At 36.4% G+C, this 22861-nt stretch overlaps 2 protein-coding genes across 2 annotated transcripts; both read left to right on the plus strand.

Annotated features, from left to right (window-relative positions):
* Positions 1–10211: 10211 nt before the first annotated feature.
* Positions 10212–18317, plus strand: LOC112030115 (uncharacterized). Its single transcript, XM_024062799.2, has 9 exons — positions 10212–10503; positions 11048–13639; positions 13963–14092; positions 14207–14295; positions 15349–15578; positions 15956–16042; positions 16116–16215; positions 16997–17204; positions 17281–18317. Exons 1-9 carry the CDS (start codon positions 10417–10419, stop codon positions 17415–17417), a joined length of 3660 nt encoding a protein of 1219 aa, XP_023918567.2. The 5' UTR covers positions 10212–10416; the 3' UTR covers positions 17418–18317.
* Positions 18318–18350: 33 nt separating this feature from the next.
* LOC136063032 (uncharacterized) lies at positions 18351–20880 on the plus strand. The gene is made up of 4 exons (XM_065762894.1): positions 18351–18530; positions 18607–18733; positions 20178–20232; positions 20351–20880. The coding sequence occupies exons 1-4, from the start codon at positions 18413–18415 to the stop codon at positions 20486–20488; spliced, it is 438 nt and encodes a 145-aa protein (XP_065618966.1). The 5' UTR covers positions 18351–18412; the 3' UTR covers positions 20489–20880.
* Positions 20881–22861: the final 1981 nt, after the last annotated feature.

Raw genomic sequence — 22861 nt, forward strand, 5'->3', positions numbered from 1 at the left:
GGAGAGACTCCTTTCCATATTTGAGTAAACCTAGAAGATCTAGCTGCTTTAGCCAATTCGTGTGCTATCTTGTTGCCTTCCCTTTTCAAGTGCTAAAAGGAACAAAAGCTGAAGGAGTTCTTGGTGTTTCTAATTTCTTGAAGAATATGTCCCAATTCCCCTCCAGCCTCTCTAGAGTTTAGAGCTTGGACAAGGGAGAGGGCATCAGATTCAAAGATGGTTTGAGATAGGTTCATTTCTATAGAAAGCTGGACTCCTTGTGGTAATGCAAGGGCTCCAGTTACATTTGCTGAATAGGGCATAGGTAAGAGCTTACTCATAGCTGCTAAGGGTGATCCATGGTTGTCTCTAATAATCACCCTGATGTTATAATTTTTGCTATCACCTGAAGCAGCCCTGTCGACATTGATTTTGAAAAAACCATGAAGGGGGGTTTCCAAGAAGTGATAGATGAGGGTTGTGATGGGAAGGAATTTGAGATGGCACTTGTGTAGTCTAGCAAAGTTCTATTTGCTATTTCCCAAGTCTGAATAGGAGGAGAACCCATGTCATCATGAGTAGCTGGGTTACAGTTCCACCAAACAGTCCAAGCTACAATAAAGAATAGCTCTAAGTCATGGGCAGTACCTTTATCTAGCAAGTTTAGGGCAATGTCTAGAATATCCTGAGATTCCAAAGATACATCCACAAGGCAATTTTGCCAACAAGCCCAGGTTTGTTTTGCACGCTTACAATGAAGTAAGGCATGAGGGAGGGTTTCAAGGACTTTGTCACAAAGAGGGCAAAAGCCAGTAGTGTTCACACCTCTGAGCTTCAAATTTTGCATTGTGGGGAGGGCATTCATGCGTGTCTGCCAAGAAAAAATACGAACTTTTGCTGGTATCTTTAGTTGCCACATCTTTTTCCAAAGTTGGGACCTAGAATCCCTGATTGAGTTTTCTCCCTACTCACTAGAGTCAACAATCTTAGTAGCAATGTAGTAAGCACTTTTGACCATGAAGGAAACCCTTTTATTTCCCACCCATATTAGCTCATCATCTAGTGGATTGTAGCTCAAAGGGATTTTTAGGATTGAATTTGCTTCAAAAGGGAGTAAAAGAGCCTTGATAGTATTTGCTTTCCACCATTCTGTGTCCTCATCAATGAGGGATGAGACCATTGGGAAATCACCAAAATCTTTAGGGGGAGAAATCACCTTATAAGTAGTCGAAGTGGGGAGCCATTTATCTTCCCATATATGAATTCTTTGACCATTTCCTACCCTCCCTCTAGTACCCTTCCTTATTACCTCTAAACTATTGTGAATGTTTCTCCAAGCATAAGAAGGGTTGCTACCCTTCTTTGAGTTAAGCACATCATCAGAAGGAAAGTATCTAGCTTTGTATACCCAGGTAACAAGCGAACCTGGATTTTGGAGAATTCTCCAACCTTGTTTTGCAAGCATAGCAAGGTTGAAAGCTTGGAGATTGCGAAAGCCCATTCCCTCTCTAAGCTTTGATTTACACATCTTTTTCTAGCTCACCCAAGCTATTTTTGATTCCTGCTTTCTTTGTCCCCACCAGAAATTTCGCATCATCCCTTCAAGATCATCATAGAGACTTTTAGGCAGTTGGAAGCAACTCATGGTGTAAGTCAGTACCGCTTAGGCTACCACTTTAATGAGAATTTCTTTACCCCCAATGGACAAAATTTTCTCTTTCCAACCTGCCAACTTCTTCCCCACATTCTCTTTAATTTCAACAAACACTTACATTTTTGACTTCCCAATGATTAAGGGGAGGCCCGTGTATTTTTTATGTCGTGAGTCTTACATTGGTCCCAGGATACACAAAATCTCTTCCTTGGTTTCTTGGGGGGTGTTGGGACTGAAGAACACCGATGATTTGTCAGTGTTGACTTTCTGCTTATAGGTCGATTTGTAGCTCTCAAGGATGTCAATAAGTTTCTTATATTCCTGAGCATTTGCTTTGCAAAATAAGAGGTTGTCGTCGGCAAAGAAGAGATGGGTAATTATTGGGCAACCCTTGCAAATTGATATGCCATTAAGTAGTTGGTTTCAAGCAGCTTCATGGATGAGGGCAGAGAGACCTTTCGCACATATTAGGAATAAGTAAGGGGACAGAGGATCGACTTGACGGAGACCCCTTGTAGGAATAATGGTGTTGTGAGCTTTGCCATTAATAAGAACTGAGTACAAAACAGAAGAGACGCACTGCATAATCAAATTAATCCATCTTTGGCTGAAACCTAGTTTTTACATAACCCCTTTAATAAAAGCTCATTCGACCCTGTCAAAAGCTTTACTCATATCAAGCTTTATTGAGATATAGTTGTCCTTCCTTTCCTTCTTGTGGTTCAGGTAGTGCATGAGCTCAAAAGCAACCAAGACATTATCTGTGATCAAGCGGTCAGAAGTGAATGCACTTTGATTTTCAGTAATGATATTAGGGAGAATAGCTTTGAAGCGGTTGGCAAGTACTTTTGAAATGAGCTTGTATGCTACATTGCAAAGGCTAATAGGTCAAAACTCTATCATCTTAGTGGGGTGGTTAGTTTTTGGAATGAGAATATTAGTTTTATTAATTTCAGATATAGACAGATTGGAGTTAAGAACATTTAGCACCATGTTTAAAACATTAGGGCCCATAATGTTCCAATATTTATGATAGAAAATAGTAGACATACCATCAGGTCTAGGTGCTTTGGTTAGGTGGATCTGTTGTAGGGCTTTAACTACTTCATCTTTAGTGAAAATGCAGGAGAGGTTAGTATTCATCTCCTCTGTAACTCGAGTAGGGATTACACTTGTAACCTCATTGATATTGGTGGGAGAGGTGGTAGTGTAGATGTTTTGGAAGTAGGATATTGTTGTAGCTACTATGTTGTCTTTGTCTTCACACCATTTACCCTCATTATTCCAAAGACCCAGGATTGTGTTCTTCTTATGTATGTTCGATGCACGGGCAAGGAAAAATTTGGTGTTTCAATCTCCTTCACTATACCAATGAACTTTGGAACGTTGGTGCCACATAGTTTCCTTACTATCAAGGAGGTCATTGACTTCCTTTCTCGGCATATTAATTTCTGCACCATTAGTTCCATCACTATCATGGATGGTAAGGGAATTAAGCCTTTGTCTTTTTTCTTGGATTTTCTTTGGAATGTTTCCTACCACAGTTCTGTTCCACCTTGAAAGTTCAGTAGCACAACATTGGAGACCCAGTGCTATCCTCTCTGGAGTATTTATGATTTCACCATTGCTCCAGGCAGCTTCAATGACTTCATGGCAATCCTCCCTTTTGGTTCACATGGCCTCAAAATGGAACCAACATTTATGGGGCTTAGAGGGAGAGTTTGCATTAGAAATCAGCAAGATACAGTGATTGGAAGTTGATTCGACCAAATGATGCACTCTAGTATCCTTGAACTGATTGATCCATTCGTGGGTGGCAAAAGCTCTGTCCAGGCGCAAGTAGATTCTATTGCCACCCTCTTGCATATTACACCATGTGAAATTCGAGCCACAGTACCCCAAATCCTAAAAACCAAACCTATTGACAGCCTGACGGAAGCCCTCCATTTGTTGCTAAGGCCTTAAAATCCCTCTTGATTTTTCATTAACAGATAAGATTTCGTTAAAATCACCGCAACAAAACCAAGGCAAAGAAAATTGATTATTGAGATAAGACAAAAGGTTCCAGGATTCATTCCTTAGGTGGGTTTCAAAGTACCCATAGAAACCAATAAATCTCCACTTGAAAGCTCCAAACAGCTTAGTAATAATAGCATCAATATGATGGTTTAAGTAGCTCTTGATTTCCAGATCAACATCTCTAGACCAAAGTAGAGCAAGGCCTCCACTTCGACTTGCACTAGGAACAATTAAACCATTGGCAAAAGCTAACTTGAATTTTATTTTCTCCATTCGCTTCATTCTCAGCTTCGTCTTTGAAAGGAATATTATATCAGGATTCCAGCGGCGTCAATAATCATACAGTGCATAAACTGTCCAGGGGTTCCCAATTCCCTGGCAGTTCCAACATAAGGAATTCATTGATCCCAGTAGCGCTGACTTGCAGCTGCTGCCAATAATAGAGAAGTGCCATTAGCACCAGAGGGTTTTGTCTCACATACCTTCTTTTGTGGTTTGGATTCTTCCTCGTCCATAAAGTCCAGCCTACCTGGCCTTTTGAGCCCGATAATGTTGTCTTGGGCTTGCATATTTATCTCTTGGACTTGTTGCCCTTTCTCTCTAGCTATTTTCTTCAACTTCCCCTTGACTTTTATTTGATTTCCTTTGACAATGCCTAATTGATTAATAGGCTGATCAATGCTAGGGATAGGCCCTTCTTTTGGTTTTAAAGGGCTGGTGACTTCTTAGGCTTCATGGATATATTGATTTTGAAAGCCCATCGTTGATGATTCATCTCTGATGTCATTACTCGAAGTTTTTGGGTAGGGTTCTGACATCAGCATTCTTTGTTGGAAGTGAGGTCTTTTCAGAGCCAGGCACGTGACAGGATTTTCCTGGCTTGTCCAATCCCACCTGATTTTCTACTGTTTGAACTGCTGACATTTCTACTGCATTAACCCTCACCGGAATTGTGTCATTCAAACTCTGACCTGTTCTTAGGGCTATTGATTTTTCGTCATGTTCCGATGTCGAGTCCCCGGAGTTGGAAGTCACCAGGTAGGATTTGTCATCAGGTCTTCCATCTCTATCTTCATACCCTCTACTACTAGAAGCTTTGGAATTTCCAAAACCATTTTTAGGATTTCCATTGGCTCTAAGCCAATCACCATATTGTCTACTTGGATTTTGACTACCTGGAGATTCAGAGCAGTGTCTTTCAATATGACCCAACTTCCCACACAAAATGGCAAAAGGTGGGCAGCCTTTCATATTTGAAAGTAACCCAGGACTTTCCTCCTTCTCTGTTAACCACATTACCTCCCCTACGTAGAGCTTTGTTAATTGGGAGGTCTACTCGCACCCGCATAAATTTAGCTTGTTCTGATTGCCATGAGCGCTTGTCTGTTTCAATATAGTGCCCCAAACTGTTTCCCACATCTCTGCCAACTTCTTTTGACATGTTTTCAAATGGCAGACGCCAAATCTGGACCCAAAATGGAGAATAGGTGAAGGAGATATTTGATATTGATAGATCCTTTTTCCATCTACAGAGTAGCAGCAAGTTGTTGTCAAAATTCCATGGGCAATTCCTTTCAACTCACCCTCTTTGATATTCTGAACTAAACTTGAACTAGAATATGTCTTTACCCATGTCAACTATTCTCATATCGGAACCCATTTTCCAAGCAGATTGAAGTGTGCTCTTCAAGGCTCGTTGGTTTTGGTGACGATCCGAAAGCAAACAACCGAATAAGCTTAAGGAACATTCTTCAAGAAGATCAGATCTGCACATAGCAGTGATAAAGATCTCTTCTTCTTCTTCTTCTTCTTCTTTGGTAAGTCAAAGGTGTTGAAGGCCATCTAACATCGCCTGGTCCGTGGAGGTTTGAATTATGGCCCTACCTTGAAGGATTAAGGCATGCCAAGTGAAAGCCCACACAGAGATTTGGGGAGAAAGCAACCCGTGCTAAGCCGAGAGAGAGAGGATTCCTACAGGGGAGAGTTTTTCCACAATGTTGGATAGATTCTATACATTCTCTCACCTTATTTACATGTGAGCATTGACTGGACAACTAATCACTAGTAGCCTAGCATTTCATGTCACTATAGCAATACTTGCAGTATGAGTATGCAATTCACCATGCATAATTTTTCCATCCTTCTCAAAGTTGTAAGTGTATGAAAACCTCATCCACTTCCATTTTCAAGTATTTTTATTTTGCCTTATTGATTAACTTGCAGTGGCCAGTGATAAATTTAAAAGCATTTTTAACAAAATAGAGGGGAAATATATTTTATCAAGACCAACAAAAATAGAAGTTTCAATTTCTTTTATAGCATAAATTGTGGAAGGAAATTCTACATAAACAAAGTAGCTGAAATATTTTGCTCCTGAATTTTGGAGAAATTACTATGATCATAAAATGATGATATCATCAATAATTAGTTTACTTAGAGTGTTCGCATTGATGTAGCTATTTTTATTTCAGTAAATATATAGCTAAAGACCAAAAAAAAACTCATGCATCAGTTTCACCAAATCGGCACAAAATATTAAGCGAGCAACACTGCCATGTCACATGTGCGAGACGCTTTCAGGCCAAAGTTACTTTTATTTTTTTAATTATTTTCCTGCTTCAATCGTGTCTCTCTCTCTCCCCTTTGCTTTGCTCCAACTTCCAAGATATCATGGAGTACGTGTATGGTTAGACTTTAATTTTTCACAACTAAGGTAGAATCCCTAGGTGGCCACAACCCATAGGTACGACTTCTCTAAATTCTCTTTAATCTTTCTTTCTTATTAAAAGAGTAATAAATATATTATAGTACAAAACATCATAATTTATGAAAACTATTTTATTCTTTTTGAGGAAATGAAAACTATTATTTTCTTATGAGAAAAACTATTATTAAACTATAATATATAAATAAAATATAATATAACATTATTTTTTTGGCTAAGCAAATAGTTTTCATATAAAATATAAAATATAATGTAACGTTATCAAACTATAATATATAAATAAAAAGTAAATTTTTTTTTTTGCTTATTCATTTATTTTTTAATGTAAACAAAATTGAGAAATTAATTTTTTCAATTAAAATCCTGACAGGACATTTTTAAAATGCTAAATAATTTTTTTAAAATATTATTTTAATGGCTATGTAAACTTCATGCCCGCTAGTTGTGCACTCTTCTACCATGTAAGCGATTTTTGAAACTAAATTGAAAACAATTTTCAAATTTTGGGACCAAAATAGGAGCTCCAAAAATGTGGAGACCAAAATAGAAATGGCTCAAAATATAGGGACCAAAAGTATTTTCACCTATTTAATTTTAAATAATTGTTTACATATGATATATTATTATTATTATTATGAATGCATGAAAATGATAAGTGACAAATTCATATTATTGTTGTGAGCTTGCTAATTTATTGTGAATTGTTGAATTATTTGAAACCATGAAACCAACATATTTTAATTTATTTACTTATTATTCGTATGAACGCACGAAGATGGTAAGTGACAAATTCATATTATTGTTGTGAGCTTGCTAATTTAATGTGAATTGTTGAATTATTTTATTATTTTAAACCATTGATTCAGCGTATTTTAATTTATTTACTTACGTTCACTTTTTTAGAGTTTTACTTTTTTTTTTTTTAGGTGCAATTACACTTTGGGTCGCTTCCATCTCATTAAAAATTCTCATATTCTCTCTTTTTTTTTTTTTTTGTTTTTTTTTTTTAGGAAACTCTCTCATTCTTATTTGAATGGAAGATACCTCATAACGCTATAAATAAAAATTTAAAGATTAAAAATAAGCACATGCAATACCTAATATATTTCTATCTTACATGCATCTTTTAGGGTCTGTTTGATTTAAGGAATGGAAAAGTGAGAGGATAGAAAATAGTGAGAGAATGGAAAAGTGGGATGATAGAAATGATTTTAATTTCCATCCTTTTTATTTGGTTGTGAGTGGAAAAATGGAGAGATGGAAAAAAAATGAGTTTATATAAATTTACACATATACTCTTATTAAAAAAATGATGCTTAATTAAAACCCGAAAAGTGATAAATAACCAAAAAATAAAAATCAATCACCTAAATTTATTAAAAAATAAAATCATATCCATAAAAAAATCACATCTAAAAAAAAAACAAAAAAGCAAAAAAAAAAAAGAAAAAAGAAAAAAAGAAAAAAAGAAAAAGAGAGGAAGGTAACGTAGGCAAAAAGGAAAGAAAAAAAAGTGTGAAGAAAAGGAACGTGGGTGAAGGTGCAATTATACATGGGCATTTTCATCCAAAAATGATGCCCAATTTCTCTCTTTAGTTTTCTCTCTATTTTGAGAGAGAACTTTTTGGTGGGATAGGGAAGAAAACACTTAGGCCCCACATTTATTTTCCATCCTTCCATCCAACCAAACACACTTTAAAAAGTTTTCATTCTCATTTTCTCTCCAAAGTTTTCTATCCACCTATTTTACCTCCAAACAAACACACCCTTAGTAACCTCCCTTAGTAAACTCATCACCGAATACCCTTGGCAATGTACACAAGGAGCCATTAGAAATGGTGCTAAAGACACCACTAGAATCTGAGAAACTGTCGACATGTCAAAATCGCCACCGCAAATACTTGAAGGCTAAATAATTTTTTTTTTCCTTTCATTTTCTGTTCGTAATCTCCAATGTCTATTTGGATCCGTTTGGTTAGGCATTTTGAGAGCTTAAAAGAGCGTTTTTAAAACTCAAAACTTTATTTTGCAACCAGAACTCCTTATAGCATTTTTACGAATGTTTATTTTAAACTTAAAACACATTTTTCAACAGTTTGTATAAATATAACCTTTGTCTCTTGCTCTTGCTCTTGCTCCTCCAACCACCACATTTTTTATTTTATTACCGATGTGAGGTTTTTTTTTTTTTTTTTTTTTTTTTTTTTTTTTTTTTGCTCTTTTTGTTTCTTGCTTTTTGTTTTGCGACTAATGAATGTATGTGTATTTTGGATGATTGATAATAATTGGATAGATATATGGGTATTGGTGCATGAATTAAAATTCTCTAATTTTACTGTCATGGGTTTTACTAAGATCTTGTTAATGTTCCTAATTATTGCATATTACTTAATTTGGACCACTACAAGGATTTATTTTTTCTGCATAAGCTTGTGAATGAAACATCAAAGAATCTAGGTTAAGAAAAAGTTTGGAATTTTCAAATTTCACCCAAGTGAATTGGATAGTGGGTCTGCTAAGTGAGATTATTGTTGTTGTTGTTTGGTTTTAACCTAAGCCTTTGTTTGGAAGGAGGGAATAGAAATGAATAAAGAGAACAGTTTTATAATATTATTTCATTTCTTTGTTTGAGAGTTTCAATTGAGGGAATGGAAAGTCTATTCCCTTATTTGGGAGTTTAAGTGAGAGAGAATAGAATGGGCAGGAGAGAACACTCATTCCTATCTATTCTCTTAAAATTTCAAATTTTCATTCTGCCTTGAAATTGAGATGAATTGGAGGAAATGAAATGAAATTTAATGAATTTTTTAATAAAACTCCCAAAGTAGCCGTATATATTCGGCCGTTTATTTTAAAATAGGGGTTTAATAGTAATATTATCATAAAATGATTTCATTCATTTCCCTCTATATTACTCTTAAACAATGTTACTTACATTCCATTAATTTGCATTCTTTTATTTTAAAACATCCAAATAATGTTACTTAACTCTATTATATTCCATTCCTTTGTCTTTCTTAAATATATTCCATTACTTTCCATTGCTCTATGGTCATTTCATTCCATTCTCTTATGGACTCCCAAACAAAGCTTTAGATGTTTGTTAAAAACTTTGTAGCTCAACTAGCTGGTACCTTATGATATTTCCAAAAAAGTCAAAGTTCAAATTTTTTCTCCCTAATTATAACTATCGAATTAAAAAGAAAAACCTTTAGATGTTTTATTTATCACATGGCATCCATTCGAATAAAAATAAAAGAGAATGTGAGGATTTTTGACAGTGTCATAGTCGAATCTTTAACTTACTTTCAATAAATAAGATTCTTAAAAGAAAAAAAAAATTTCTAAATAAAATCCAACCTAAAAGATTTTCCCTAAATAACATGTAAATAATATCACATACCAAATGAAAAATAAGAGCAAAGTGTATCTCTGATTGTACACGCTTGAAAAAAAATCTACCTCGATACTCAATAAATCAATACGATCAAAATTCCATTATCAAAGAATTATTCTCCTGTCTCCTCACATCGACAAATTGACTGACATTCAAGTCTGCTCTCCAAAAAAAAAAAAGAGGAAAGAAGAGGAGAGAGAAGACTGACATTGTAGTAGTGTTTTTAAGTCTCATTTAAGCCTTCATAATTGTATTAACAACTATTATACTCCCATATTTAAAACATCGTTACTGTAAAGACTCCAAACCTTTTTTGACGTACAACATCACATAAATAAAATAATACAATATTGGGCCCACGGTACATATATTTTCCTTTTTCCAATCCATATGAAAAGGCCTATAAGTAAAACATATAATATCTGTGAGAGTAGACTGAAGAGTAGCGATTCTGTTTGTGTTGTGAGTGTGTATATATATATATATATCAATATAAATATATATCTTTCTTGGTGACCAAGCTACGCCCAATAGAAGCGTCTGTTACTTTGTGAAACACAATTTTCCTTTTATTACTCTCCGGATTTTTCTCTCTGTACCCTATTCATCTTCTCCTCCTTCACTGATTGGAGCACTGTTTCAATGGCAATGCCGGCGGCTGGTCGAAAGAGAAAGCGAAAGAGAACATTTGCCACCAAAAGAAAGCTTTTTGTTGGTCAAAGAGTAGAGGTCATACAATGCCGCTTTTGTTTTACCTTCATCAATGCCTTTTTTTCTTGATTGATTTTTGTTTGCAATACATGGATTGTGATTTTTGTCGGTCTCTTTTCTTTTGGGTGTTTGTTGTTTTTGTTTTTTATGGATACCCAAATGAGTTTTCAGTAGTAATTGATTATGGTTTTTGTGTATCGTTTATTTGATTATATTCTTAGCTCGGTTTAGGTGTTTGTTGATGAATTTGGGTTTAATGCTGAGTTCCCTTGAATGCTATATTATTGATTGTGGCTACATTGTACACTGTAGTTGTTTCTTTTTACTATTATTGTCCATGTATAGCTAGTTTGTGCTCTGTTTGGTATTTATGTAATCCTTGGATTGGGGTTCTGCATTGGGTAACAAAGACTTTAGCTTTGGGGGTGTTTGTTTAATGATACTTTTTCTAATTTTAGTGATCAATTAGTTGTTGAGCCACGCACTCATCATTATTTGCATGGCTATGTGTTGGTTGGGAAAATCCTAGTTTTATGTGTTAAAAAGTTATGAACTTTTGCAGGTAAGGAGTGAGGAAGATGGGTTTCAGGGCTCTTGGCACTCTGCCACTGTCATTGCATGTTATAGTCAAGGTCGTCGTGTCAAATACGAGAACATCCTACAGGATGATGGGTCTAAAAATTTTGAGGCTGATGTGCCTGTTTCACCTGTATTGGATGGCATTGGTTTTGCCAATGAGAACTGTACTTATCGTGGGTGTATAAGGCCTTTGCCACCTATTGTTGAGTTTAAAAAATTTGGCCTTCCCTATGGATTGTGTGTGGATGTGTTTTACCAGGAGGCTTGGTGGGAAGGTGTGATTTTTGATCACGATGATGGTTCACATACAAGGAGGATTTTCTTCCCAGATTTGGGTGATGAATTGGAGATGAGGATTAACATGTTGAGAATTACTCATGAGTGGAATGAGGTTACAGAGAATTGGCAGCGCCGCGGGACTTGGTTATTTCTTGAGTTGATTGAAGAATATGAGCAGGAGGGGGGGTACCTTGGTGTTTCTGTGAAGCAAATTTGGTATGACTTGCGGGATAAAAATGGTTTTGAGAAGATTAAGGAGTGGACCTGTATGAGGAAAGATTTGTGGAAAGAGTTGGTGTTGGAAGTCATTAATGAGAACCTAAATATCATTATAAAAGATGTATTTCAGGTTTTGGTTTGTTCTGGGGGCTTGTTTCAAGAAACCAATGGTGTATTGGAGTCAGCTAGAACTGCCGTTAATGTTGATATTAGCCCTGGAGCAGATTTGGCCAACTCTCTCGCGATTGTCCCTGTCGAGAACTCAGTGTGTAGTGATTTGTTGGTTGATGAAGAGAAATGTGCTACAGATGAATTAATTTCTACTTTGGACATTAATGGGTCAGGTACGAATATTTTGGCAGACTCAGATGTACCCTGCCATGGTAAAGCATTGTGTTTGGTAGCTGAGTCTTCGTCTGTTTTACCTTCTAATCCAGATGGAATTTCTAGCACCAATTCTATGACCTTCAGTGAAGATTCTACTGTCATTTCCAATAAGATCAATGGGAAGCCCAAATGTTTGACAGGCAGAAAAACTGCAAATTGGCTACCTGTTGGCTCTGATATACTTCCTGGAGCTGCATTCTACCCGGATGCTGTTACTGATTATGCACTTGGGAGTACGAATAGTGGAATATCTAGGAATTCTTTAATTAGTAATCTGCGGCAGCATCTTTCATACCTGGGCTGGAAAATTGAGTCATGGAGAGATGGGCACACACTTAGACTACGGTATACCTCACCTGATGGTAAATTTTATTATTCACTTCGTCAGGTCTGTCAGTATATGATCGGATCCACCACAGGGATGATTTCTTCAATCACAGATAATCAGAAAAGTGTGTATGTTTTACCCGGTGATCCATCTTCAACTCTGCTTCTAGAACAAAAAGAAGAAAATCAGGATCCTGATTATTGTCATCAAACTGTGATGTCTTCTGAGTCTGATGTATTTAGAGTAAAACCAGAATTTTGTCCTCAAGCTGTTGTGGACTATTATATGCATCCACTAGATAAGAGATCTAAAATGTTGATAGAAAAGGCACGGAAGCACCTCTCTGCAGTGGGGTGGCAGATGCGGTACTCATATACAAGAGGGAAGCCTGAGATGCGCTACATTTCGCCAAGAAGAAGGACATATTGTTCACTTCGATCAGCATGCAAATGTTGTCTGGATGAAGGAACTCCTGAAAGTGTTGCTTCTGACTGTGGATCAATTCAAAGCACACACGCAATTGAGGAAGATGAAGGACAATTAGGTAGTGATAAATCATCTTCGGCAGCAAGTAATGCACCATCCAGAAGGGGGTCCAGAGAGTCTTCCAGTTTATCACAGTCAATTGAAAAAGTTCAGGGGATAAGAAAAATTTGTGTAAATCGAAAGGGTGACTTTTTTCACCTTGCACCCCAGTCTCTTCGAACACAACGCAACTTAAAAGCTATGAAAGATGGCTCAGCAATTGGATTCATAGGTGATGAAAATCTGAATTCAGAGGATCAAAATGCCAGCCTCCCAAAGTTAAAAAGAAGAAAGGTTTCTAGAGCATTGATAAAATTAAGAGATGATCTGGAAAGTAGTCGCCTTACCCGTGTGCTACGATCAAGCAAAAGAATACAGAAGGTGGTTCCTCCTAGTACCTCACACCAGACTCGTCGAACTATACTCTCTTGGTTGATAGACAACAATGTGGTATTGCCAAGGGCAAAAGTAAATTACCGTAGCAGAAAGAAAAAGAAACTAATGAAAGAAGGGCGGATTACTCGTGATGGGATAAAGTGCAGCTGTTGTCAAATGGTGTTTACTCTTCCTGGCTTTGGAATTCATGCTGGCAGCAAGTGCCAAAGACCAGCTCTTAGTATTTTTCTGGAAGATGGAAGGTCTTTGTTGGATTGTCAAATGCAAATAATACGTGATAATAAGATGGGGAGCTCCACTGGAGAACTGCCTGATAGAATGAAGGGCAATTGCCATCAAGGCGAGAATGATTACATTTGTACTGTTTGTCACTATGGTGGTGAATTGATTTTATGTGATCAATGTCCATCCGCATTCCATAAGATTTGCATTGGTTTGAAGGTGTGTGTGTATCTAAATTCTAAGTACATTCCACAATGTTGTCTGAATTCTTTTACTTCTCTCTCTTTAAGATTTTTTCTTTTACATATCAAAAAAATTATACCTATTGAAAAAAAAGATCTTTTTTCTTAGGGATTATGGCCAATGAGCTCTAGCTCAAATGGCACTTCCTCCCTTTGTAAGAGTAAGGTGTAGGGTGAACTCGTGGATTTACGACTCATTCACTTTGTGTGTAATTAGCAATAGAAAAAAAAATCTTAGGGATTGCATGATTGAGGTCATTGATTTCTTTTGTTAACCTGGAAATTGTCTTGTTTCTGTAGGATGTCCCAGATGGTGACTGGTTCTGCCCATCATGCTGCTGTGGAATTTGTGGGAAAAAGAAATTTAGAAGCAACAATGCAGATCTAGTTGATAACAGCATTCTCACTTGCAGTCAGTGTGAGCATAAATGTAGGTTATTCTTATCTGTCTGTAGATCGTTTTCTGAGGATTGCCTGTATATTATGTTTATGTAAATGAATATTCGACATGTTTCTAATGCTGATTTTTGTCAATTTGATGTAGATCACGTTGGCTGCTTAAAAAATAGAGAAGCAGATAAGTTGGAAAATTTTCCTGAAGAAAATTGGTTTTGCTGCAAAAAGTGTGAACAGGTATCTTAAACCCTTTTTTTTGTAATATAATAATTTGTATCAACAAATGTTGATTTTGGCATTTATTATTTTTAACCTTTTTGTTATTCCTTTTTTAATTCATATAAAAAATTTGAATCTTGTGAACAACTTTTGCATCATATGTTTTTGGTTTTAGTGGCTCATATAAACTCACAAAGACTTTTTCTAGATCTATGAATTAGCCTCTCAGATTCTTTTACAAATATGCAGTGCATGTCAAATTTGATGCGGAAACTTCATTTTTTTTCTTTATCTTTCTGTTACTATTTTCTGTTTTCATGTGAAATTTGAAGTATAAGTTTACATTTGGATTGGCTTTAGTCCAAGTACCAGAAAATCTTAAAAAATTAAATCATTGCATACCCAATCGACCAAAAATAATTTCTAGGGTCAAGAAGTCTCTGTTAATAGGTTTGAAGAAGTAAATTTAAAAGAAAAAATGTAAAAGCCAGAACTGAATTGACTCTGTACTCTCTAGGAAATGCTAGTTGTTTATATGCCAACAGAGGCTAAGAGAAATCAAAGAACATATTTAAATTGATATGCTCTTTCTTGAATTTGACATTTATCTCCTGCTTTATTTTTGCACATGGCCTCTGCTACTCTTGTTTATTGGTTAGAAATGCATTTCTAAGGTGGCACTCTGTGGAACAAAGTTTATGAAGTTGTAGGGGAATAGAGGTCTTGGTTCCTTTGCAATTATTTGGTCATGGTTGCAATTTATATTTACAGGTTTCACTTGAAAAAACAAAGTTCATGATGTCATTAATGTAATCCGAGAAGGGGGAAAATACAATGATAATAAAAAGAAAAGGTTTGGGGTGAGCCAATTGAGTGAGCATAAGTGGCTGCTCTCACTTGTAAGGAAGGACAATAGAATTCAAATCATGTATGATTTTAATTGCAAGCTCATGTCATTTGGTTAGTAGCTTATGTAGTTAGTATATTTTGCATGATGGGCTTTACTTTAATGATTTTGCTTCTTGGATTTACTGTGTTAGAATTCACATCTGGCACATTTCATTCTTCCAGATATTTTTGGGACTCCACAAGATTTTAGGTAAACCAATTCCAGTGGGTGTAGACAATCTCACTTGGACACTATTAAAGCCTATGACATCTGATAATCATGATATTGAGGCTTTTACAGAGAATTACAGCAAACTTAATATTGCTCTTGATGTGATGCATGAGTGTTTTGAGCCTGTTAAGGAGTCTCGCACCCGGAGAGATCTTGTTGAAGATGTTATTTTTAGTAGAGGGTAAGAAATTCTTTCTTCTGTTTTTGTTATGTTCATAATTTTCCTTTATGTTGGGAAGCTGTGCATGATTATTCTATTTCATACTAAATATTTATTTACATAATCTGTGACCCCTTCTAGGATCATTTCCATTTATAATAAACTTTGTGAAAAGTACATATGAAAACTTGTGACTTGTGAGAGAATACCTTTCTTATTACTGAATCTGGACTTCAGTTATTTACAACAGCAAAATGCCAATATCTGAAAACTGCCACTTCCAATGGCTTCCCCCTCGCCCAAAACAAATCACCTCCTTTCCTGAAACCAGTTTTCAGAAACACAGTATATTATTTTTAAGTGCAGAATCATGGTTTCTGTGATCTGAAACTTTTCAGGTCAGAGCTTAACCGTTTGAACTTCCGAGGGTTCTATACAGTGCTTTTGGAGAGAAGTGATGAAATGATTTCTGTGGCTACTGTAAGGTGAGTTTCATAGAATCCTTTAGTTTATGCTTTGTTCAGTATGATATTCTGAATTGTTATTTTCCTGTTCCAGGATCCATGGGGAGAAGGTGGCAGAAATTCCTCTTGTTGGTACCAGGTTTCAATATCGTCGACTTGGAATGTGTCGCATCTTGATGAATGAGCTTGAAAAGGTAGCATACTTTTTTCGTTTGGAGGGGGGAGGGTTGTGATTGGGCTTTATAATCAATATTATGAGGCAACAGTGGTTTAAGCAATTATTTTCCATCCTTTAAAATGAGGCCAATGAAATGTTAACATGGTGAACCCCTTTTTGCTTATATAAAATTTCTTGCTGATTTAGTGATTGGTTGAAGAAGTATTAGTTCTTTCTTATTAATTATCAATATATACATATTAGTTCTCTCTTATTATAAGTAATTGTTAGCTCTCATACTGCTTGTTTTTAAACAACATTGTTTGAAATTTTATGGTTCAATTTGTTTAAGCATTAGTATTGATCTGTTTGTGGCGATTTGTGTTTGTTGGTTACTGATTTCCATTGTACAGCTATATTGATTAATATTTTATAATTTAGATGTTTGCTCTTTTCAGCTCCATCTTTTCCCGGTTTATAATTTTTATAAATTGAAATTAGATGGATGGATGGTTGTATCATGTAGAATGTCAACTAATATGTTCTTAACCTTCAAACCACTTTTATAGCATATTAACTTTGCAGACTCAGGCAATTTCTGTAAATTATCCCAAAGGGTGAGATGTTTATGCCCTTTTTGTTGGGTTTTGTGTGTATGTGCGTGCTAACATGTGTGTGCACTGAAGGGGGTCAGTTAATGGGTTAAGGTTGATCCAAGTGAAAAATAAAATAATCCTTACCTTTTTCTTCCTTCAGTTTTTGTTGCTGAAAAAAATTTAGTCATTTCTCACTATTATTTTCCATCTTTTTTTCTTCAGAAACTCATGGAATTAGGAGTCGAGAGGCTTATTTTGCCTGCAGTGCCTAGTGTGCTGAACGCATGGACTACTTCATTTCTGTTTACAAAGATGACTGATTCTGAGAGGTTGCAGTTTTTGGATTATACTTTCCTGGATTTCCGGGATACTGTCATGTGCCAGAAACTCCTAACAGAGATCCCTCCAGCAGAACCAAGCCCAGAAAGAGGTCTTTTTTTAACCCTTCAAGTATCTTATACAAAGGGAAATATTTCATAAAATTACTCTAATATGCCATTTTGCAGGAACCCAGAATAAGACTGTTGGTCTTGTCTGCAGAAATGGTGATTTGGATGTGCCAAGTGTGGTCTCTGAAGTATATCAACTGGAGCAGATTGATGAGAGCAGAATCATGGAACAAGGATTGGTGGTGTATGTCTAAACTTTCACTTCCTCTGTTTATGAAATGGAAAAACAAAACTACAATACACAAGGCATAGCCATCTACAAGGACAGTCAAACTCAGTGCCTAGTATCTCCAATTTAGAGACAGGTTAAGAAAATTAAATGACCAATTTAGAAGTTGCTCATATGTGAGATTCTTTATGTCATACTAATCCAAGTAAATGTGGTCGAATTGGTTGGATAATTTATCTAAATGACATGGCCCTAGTTATGAGAACCAAAGAGCCAAATCCCAATTAAAGCAATGTTCTGATTTCATTCTTTATTTTTTTCTCTCTAAATTCTCATCTCTTTGTAGTACTGAAGAGGGATGAAATCAGGAACACTGTATAAGAAATGAGATTTTTCACAATTGTAAACATGCTTTGCCGATGATGCTTGTAGTGCACCATATCATACCATGCATTTTAAAATTAATGCTGATATTAAAAGGTAATATCTCCTTTTAAATTATTTACTCACATGAAAGAAAAAATGAATGTGCAAAAACCCCTTCTTGTACTTCTTAACTCAAATCCCATATCATTGTGTCTGGTCTCATAACAACTAATTTAATGGAAGTCCCATCTGGTAAAAAGTTAGACATATTTTGGCCACAGAAAGTTACCGAAAAGTTTAATTCCATTTAGGGGTCATTATCTTATGCATTCATTATCATGTATAAATGTTGATATCCACAACAATTTACGTAAGGAGTCCAAATCTTCTGTCTTATAAATTGTGCTCCACTTCATGCTCCACCAATAAAACTTGGACAACTAGCATCTCTCATTAAATGAAATAAATCTGACTTTAATGAGAGAGGCTAGTTGTCTCATTTAATGAGATATCTCATTTAATGAAAAAGGTTAGCTGTCCAAATTTTATTGGTGGAGCATGAAGTGGAGTACAATTGATGAGACAAAGAGGCTTATTTTGCCTGCAGTGCCTAGTGTGCTGAACGCATGGACTACTTCATTTCTGTTTACAAAGATGACTGATTCTGAGAGGTTGCAGTTTTTGGATTATACTTTCCTGGATTTCCGGGATACTGTCATGTGCCAGAAACTCCTAACAGAGATCCCTCCAGCAGAACCAAGCCCAGAAAGAGGTCTTTTTTTAACCCTTCAAGTATCTTATACAAAGGGAAATATTTCATAAAATTACTCTAATATGCCATTTTGCAGGAACCCAGAATAAGACTGTTGGTCTTGTCTGCAGAAATGGTGATTTGGATGTGCCAAGTGTGGTCTCTGAAGTATATCAACTGGAGCAGATTGATGAGAGCAGAATCATGGAACAAGGATTGGTGGTGTATGTCTAAACTTTCACTTCCTCTGTTTATGAAATGGAAAAACAAAACTACAATACACAAGGCATAGCCATCTACAAGGACAGTCAAACTCAGTGCCTAGTATCTCCAATTTAGAGACAGGTTAAGAAAATTAAATGACCAATTTAGAAGTTGCTCATATGTGAGATTCTTTATGTCATACTAATCCAAGTAAATGTGGTCGAATTGGTTGGATAATTTATCTAAATGACATGGCCCTAGTTATGAGAACCAAAGAGCCAAATCCCAATTAAAGCAATGTTCTGATTTCATTCTTTATTTTTTTCTCTCTAAATTCTCATCTCTTTGTAGTACTGAAGAGGGATGAAATCAGGAACACTGTATAAGAAATGAAAATTTTCACAATTGTAAACATGCTTTGCCGGTGATGCTTGTAGTGCACCATATCATACCATGCATTTTAAAATTAATGCTGATATTAAAAGGTAATATCTCCTTTTAAATTATTTACTCACATGAAAGAAAAAATGAATGTGCAAAAACCCCTTCTTGTACTTCTTAACTCAAATCCCATATCATTGTGTCTGGTCTCATAACAACTAATTTAATGGAAGTCCCATCTGGTAAAAAGTTAGACATATTTTGGCCACAGAAAGTTACCGAAAAGTTTAATTCCATTTAGGGGTCATTATCTTATGCATTCATTATCATGTATAAATGTTGATATCCACAACAATTTACGTAAGTGGTTTATTGAAGTTGCATGTGTGATGTTCTCATGCATCAAGCATTTTATTCTCTTACAAACTAAGGAAATTCTGGGGCTGGGGAATTTTTCCCCACAGTGGGGACAGGTGGTGGGGTGGTCAATGGTATATTTCCCAGACCGTCTTTTACAATCCTGCTTAGTTTGTTATCCTTTACATTAGACTTGGCTGCTTGAGGCTTGTTGGCCATAGAATAGGAGAAATCCATCTCAACCCTAAGCCCATTTTACCCTCTACCTTGTGAGCTGGGTGGGCACCATCCAGCTGGTAGTTTGGTGAAATCCATATCAGACCCGAAAGGGCCAAAACCCACACCACTCTTTCCTTCCTATTCTACACAATGGTCCTATTAACACCACAGAGTGTAGAAATTCCAGTCTCTCCAAAGCAAAAAACCAAAATTTCCTACCCTATACCAGCATACCAGGCAGTTGGTGAGCACAGGAGTGTTTCCTTCATCTTTAATTAAATTCTCATTGTTCCTAGTTTGGTGTGTGTGTGAGTTTCTTGATGTTCATCTAAAGCAAGTGGGAAATGCACCTTGATCATGGTGGTATCTAGTCCTTCAGAATCTGATTGAGCCTGCTTTCTTTATGCCTTTATCACATAAAATTGTCTTTGTTTTCTTGAATCCTGTCCGTTATTTATATAAGTGGAGTTACTGATCGTGTAGCTGACCACTGTAATTTTTTGTCAGTCCTGCAGGTACCAATGGAAATGGCAGCAATAGTCCAGTTGATATGGTTGTCAAGGTATTTTTCCCTGTGAACAAACCAAATATTCCATAATTGTTCTGTATTTACTTTTCTGATCATGTTTTTTTTTTTGTTCCTCCAAAACAAGATTGTTTGACTTGCTTCTTTTCTGTAGGTGGACCAACAGGATTGTCTTAGTGAAGTCAGTCGAGAGCGCTTGCTTGACGATGACAATTTTAATAAAGGATTCAGAAGAAACAGTAATACTTTTTTCAAGTGTTACAAGCGGAGGGCATTAGCCAGCAGAAGTTGAGTTTTGTTCCCTTTGCCCAGGCAGCTAAATTGACTGATCTAAATGTATCAGCGTATGTATGAAATGAAAATAAGAGCATGGAAGATTTTTGATGCAGTTAATAGAATTGGTCGAGGACCTCAAATTTTGGTTTGCAAGATGCGTAGATTCTTCCTTGTACAGAATACATGAGAAGACTTTGGGTTTCTTGGGTCTCAGGTTATGCTTCTTTTAATGTATAGTTAAGGGAGATATAGCAATAGAGCTCACTTCTAGTTGCACAGAAGGCTGCGGTAGAAATGTAATGCTGCCTTATTTATGCAATACAGCCAAATATATGGAAATTAAAAACCATGTTTTTACTTATTTTTCATCTTAATGATAATTTTCCAGGGGTGGGATACTGAAGTTGATGTTCCAGTCTCACAGCTAGTGTAGGTGTACTCTCTCTCGTCTGATAACTCACACCATAACATGTACTATCTTTTCACCTATTTTCTTTCATTTGTCCTTTTCATGCTTTTCTTCGTGCTGAAGAAATCTGGTAGAAAAATGCTATAGATTTGAAAAGGAGGAAATCATCCCACAAATTCGTGCTAAATTGTTCAACTGTTAACCATGGTTAATAATATATATGTTTACTTTCTTGATGAGATAGATGTAGTTCCAGTCCTCAATAGTTCGGAGTGGCCACCACAATTTTATAAAGCTTTTTCAAATGGTGCAAGTGCATGCCTACCCTTGCTTGCTATAATGAATCACCACCGCCTGGCACTGGTAGCTCCCTGCAGCTTCACTACGTTCAAATCTCAGGTAATATTGTATGCAATTAGGGCTGTTCAGCAGCTGAACCTCACCAACGGGCCTAACTGGTGCTGAACTGCTCGAGCCGCTGCACAGGGACTTTGATTGGGACGGCAACGATGGTGGAAGCAAAGGGGTTGTTTCTTGTCATTGTTCGTGTATTCTGACAGTGATCGAACCAGCCGATGTGTGTGTATATATATATATATATGCGTGTGTATAAATATATATGATTAAAAAACATCGTGATATGACTCATTTTTGCAGAACTCTATCTCTCCTCTCTCACAGAAAAAGAAGAGATAAAATGAGTGACTAATCATAATTCAGAAGCAGGATTCGTGGCAGAATTCTTAACTTGCTGTTCCTCAGGAGTAACTCCATCTGCAGGAGGGCAAGACTCAGTAGGAATTTCTTCCTTTGTAGGCATAGTAGCAGCAGCAGAAATCTCTTCATCCACAAGAACAACCACAACAACAATTTCATCCTCTGTGGGTGTAGTAGCAGCAGCAGGATCCTCTCCTTCCATAGGCACAACCTCAACAGCAGCTTCCCCCTCTGTGGCCAAGGTATCAATAGTTTGAATATTTTCTGCCAAGGGTAATCATCCTCAGCAGGAGCAACGGTGTCAGTAGGAATTCCCTTATCCAAACTCACAGTTTCGGCAAACAACAAAATGAGAGAATGATAACAAGACTTCCCCCTCTGTGGCCAAGGTATCAATAGTTTGAATATTTTCTGCCGAGGGTAATCATCCTCAGCAGGAGCAACGGTGTCAGTAGGAATTCCCTTATCCAAACTCTCAGTTTCGGCAAACAACAAAATGAGAGAATGATAACAAGAAAGCATCAGAAGCTTAGGAAAGAAAGGAGAATATCGCAAGGAGCACCAAGCAAAAAGAAAAAGAAAAAGAAAAAACCAAAGAAGAGAACAGGAGGTGAGAATATACCACTCCATCTTCAGTAACATTATCAATTACAAAGGGGTCAACAGTAGACTCACACCAGCAGAAATCTTATTAGCTTAAAGAAAAATACAAAGGTTTTATGGAATAATAAGTATGTTCGCGGAAAATATGAATTTACAAAGCCAAAAGATAATTCCGCAGCAGCGAGTTCCTTTCCTTTGTGGCTAGGTGGCCCACCACTTGACGGTAAAACCATAGAAGAATACGGAAGCAAAGAAGGAAATGAATAGCACATTTCTCATCAAGAAAGTTTTGAGAAAGAAAGAGCAAAAGGAGAAAGAAAGAAAAATGGGGAGAGATAAATAGAAGTGAAGGGATGCGTGGGATAGTGGATGAGTAATAATGAAAATAGTGAAGCGTGGCCTAAAATAAGCTACACATTAAGACCTTATTTGGTACATGTGTTTGAACATATGTTTTCAGTTTTTAAAGAATATTATACGTATTTTCACACACTTTTTTACACACACGTTTAAAAATTGAAAATTGTTGTTTAAACACATGTACCAAACGGACCCTAAAATGATTGGGGTCTATTTGTTTGAATAAAAGTTAAAGGGAAATACCTGAAAAGATAGCTCTGTTTGTGGTAGATCAAAAAGGAAGAAAAAGAAGAGAAAAGA

Source organism: Quercus suber, unplaced genomic scaffold (assembly GCF_002906115.3).
Source record: "Quercus suber isolate HL8 unplaced genomic scaffold, Cork oak 2.0 scaffold_479, whole genome shotgun sequence".
NCBI lineage: Eukaryota > Viridiplantae > Streptophyta > Magnoliopsida > Fagales > Fagaceae > Quercus > Quercus suber.

Excerpts from the sequence above, each read along its gene's own strand:
- LOC112030115 (XM_024062799.2), top strand. The coding sequence starts at position 10,417 with ATGGCAATGCCGGCGGCTGGTCGAAAGAGAAAGCGAAAGAGAACATTT. Across the intron at positions 13,640-13,962 it reads AGATTTGCATTGGTTTGAAG|GATGTCCCAGATGGTGACTG; the intron begins GTGTGTGTGTAT and ends TTGTTTCTGTAG. Across the intron at positions 16,216-16,996 it reads TGATGAATGAGCTTGAAAAG|AAACTCATGGAATTAGGAGT; the intron begins GTAGCATACTTT and ends TTTTTTCTTCAG.
- LOC136063032 (XM_065762894.1), top strand. The coding sequence starts at position 18,413 with ATGACTGATTCTGAGAGGTTGCAGTTTTTGGATTATACTTTCCTGGAT. Across the intron at positions 18,531-18,606 it reads AGAACCAAGCCCAGAAAGAG|GAACCCAGAATAAGACTGTT; the intron begins GTCTTTTTTTAA and ends GCCATTTTGCAG. Across the intron at positions 18,734-20,177 it reads ATGGAACAAGGATTGGTGGT|TCCTGCAGGTACCAATGGAA; the intron begins GTATGTCTAAAC and ends ATTTTTTGTCAG.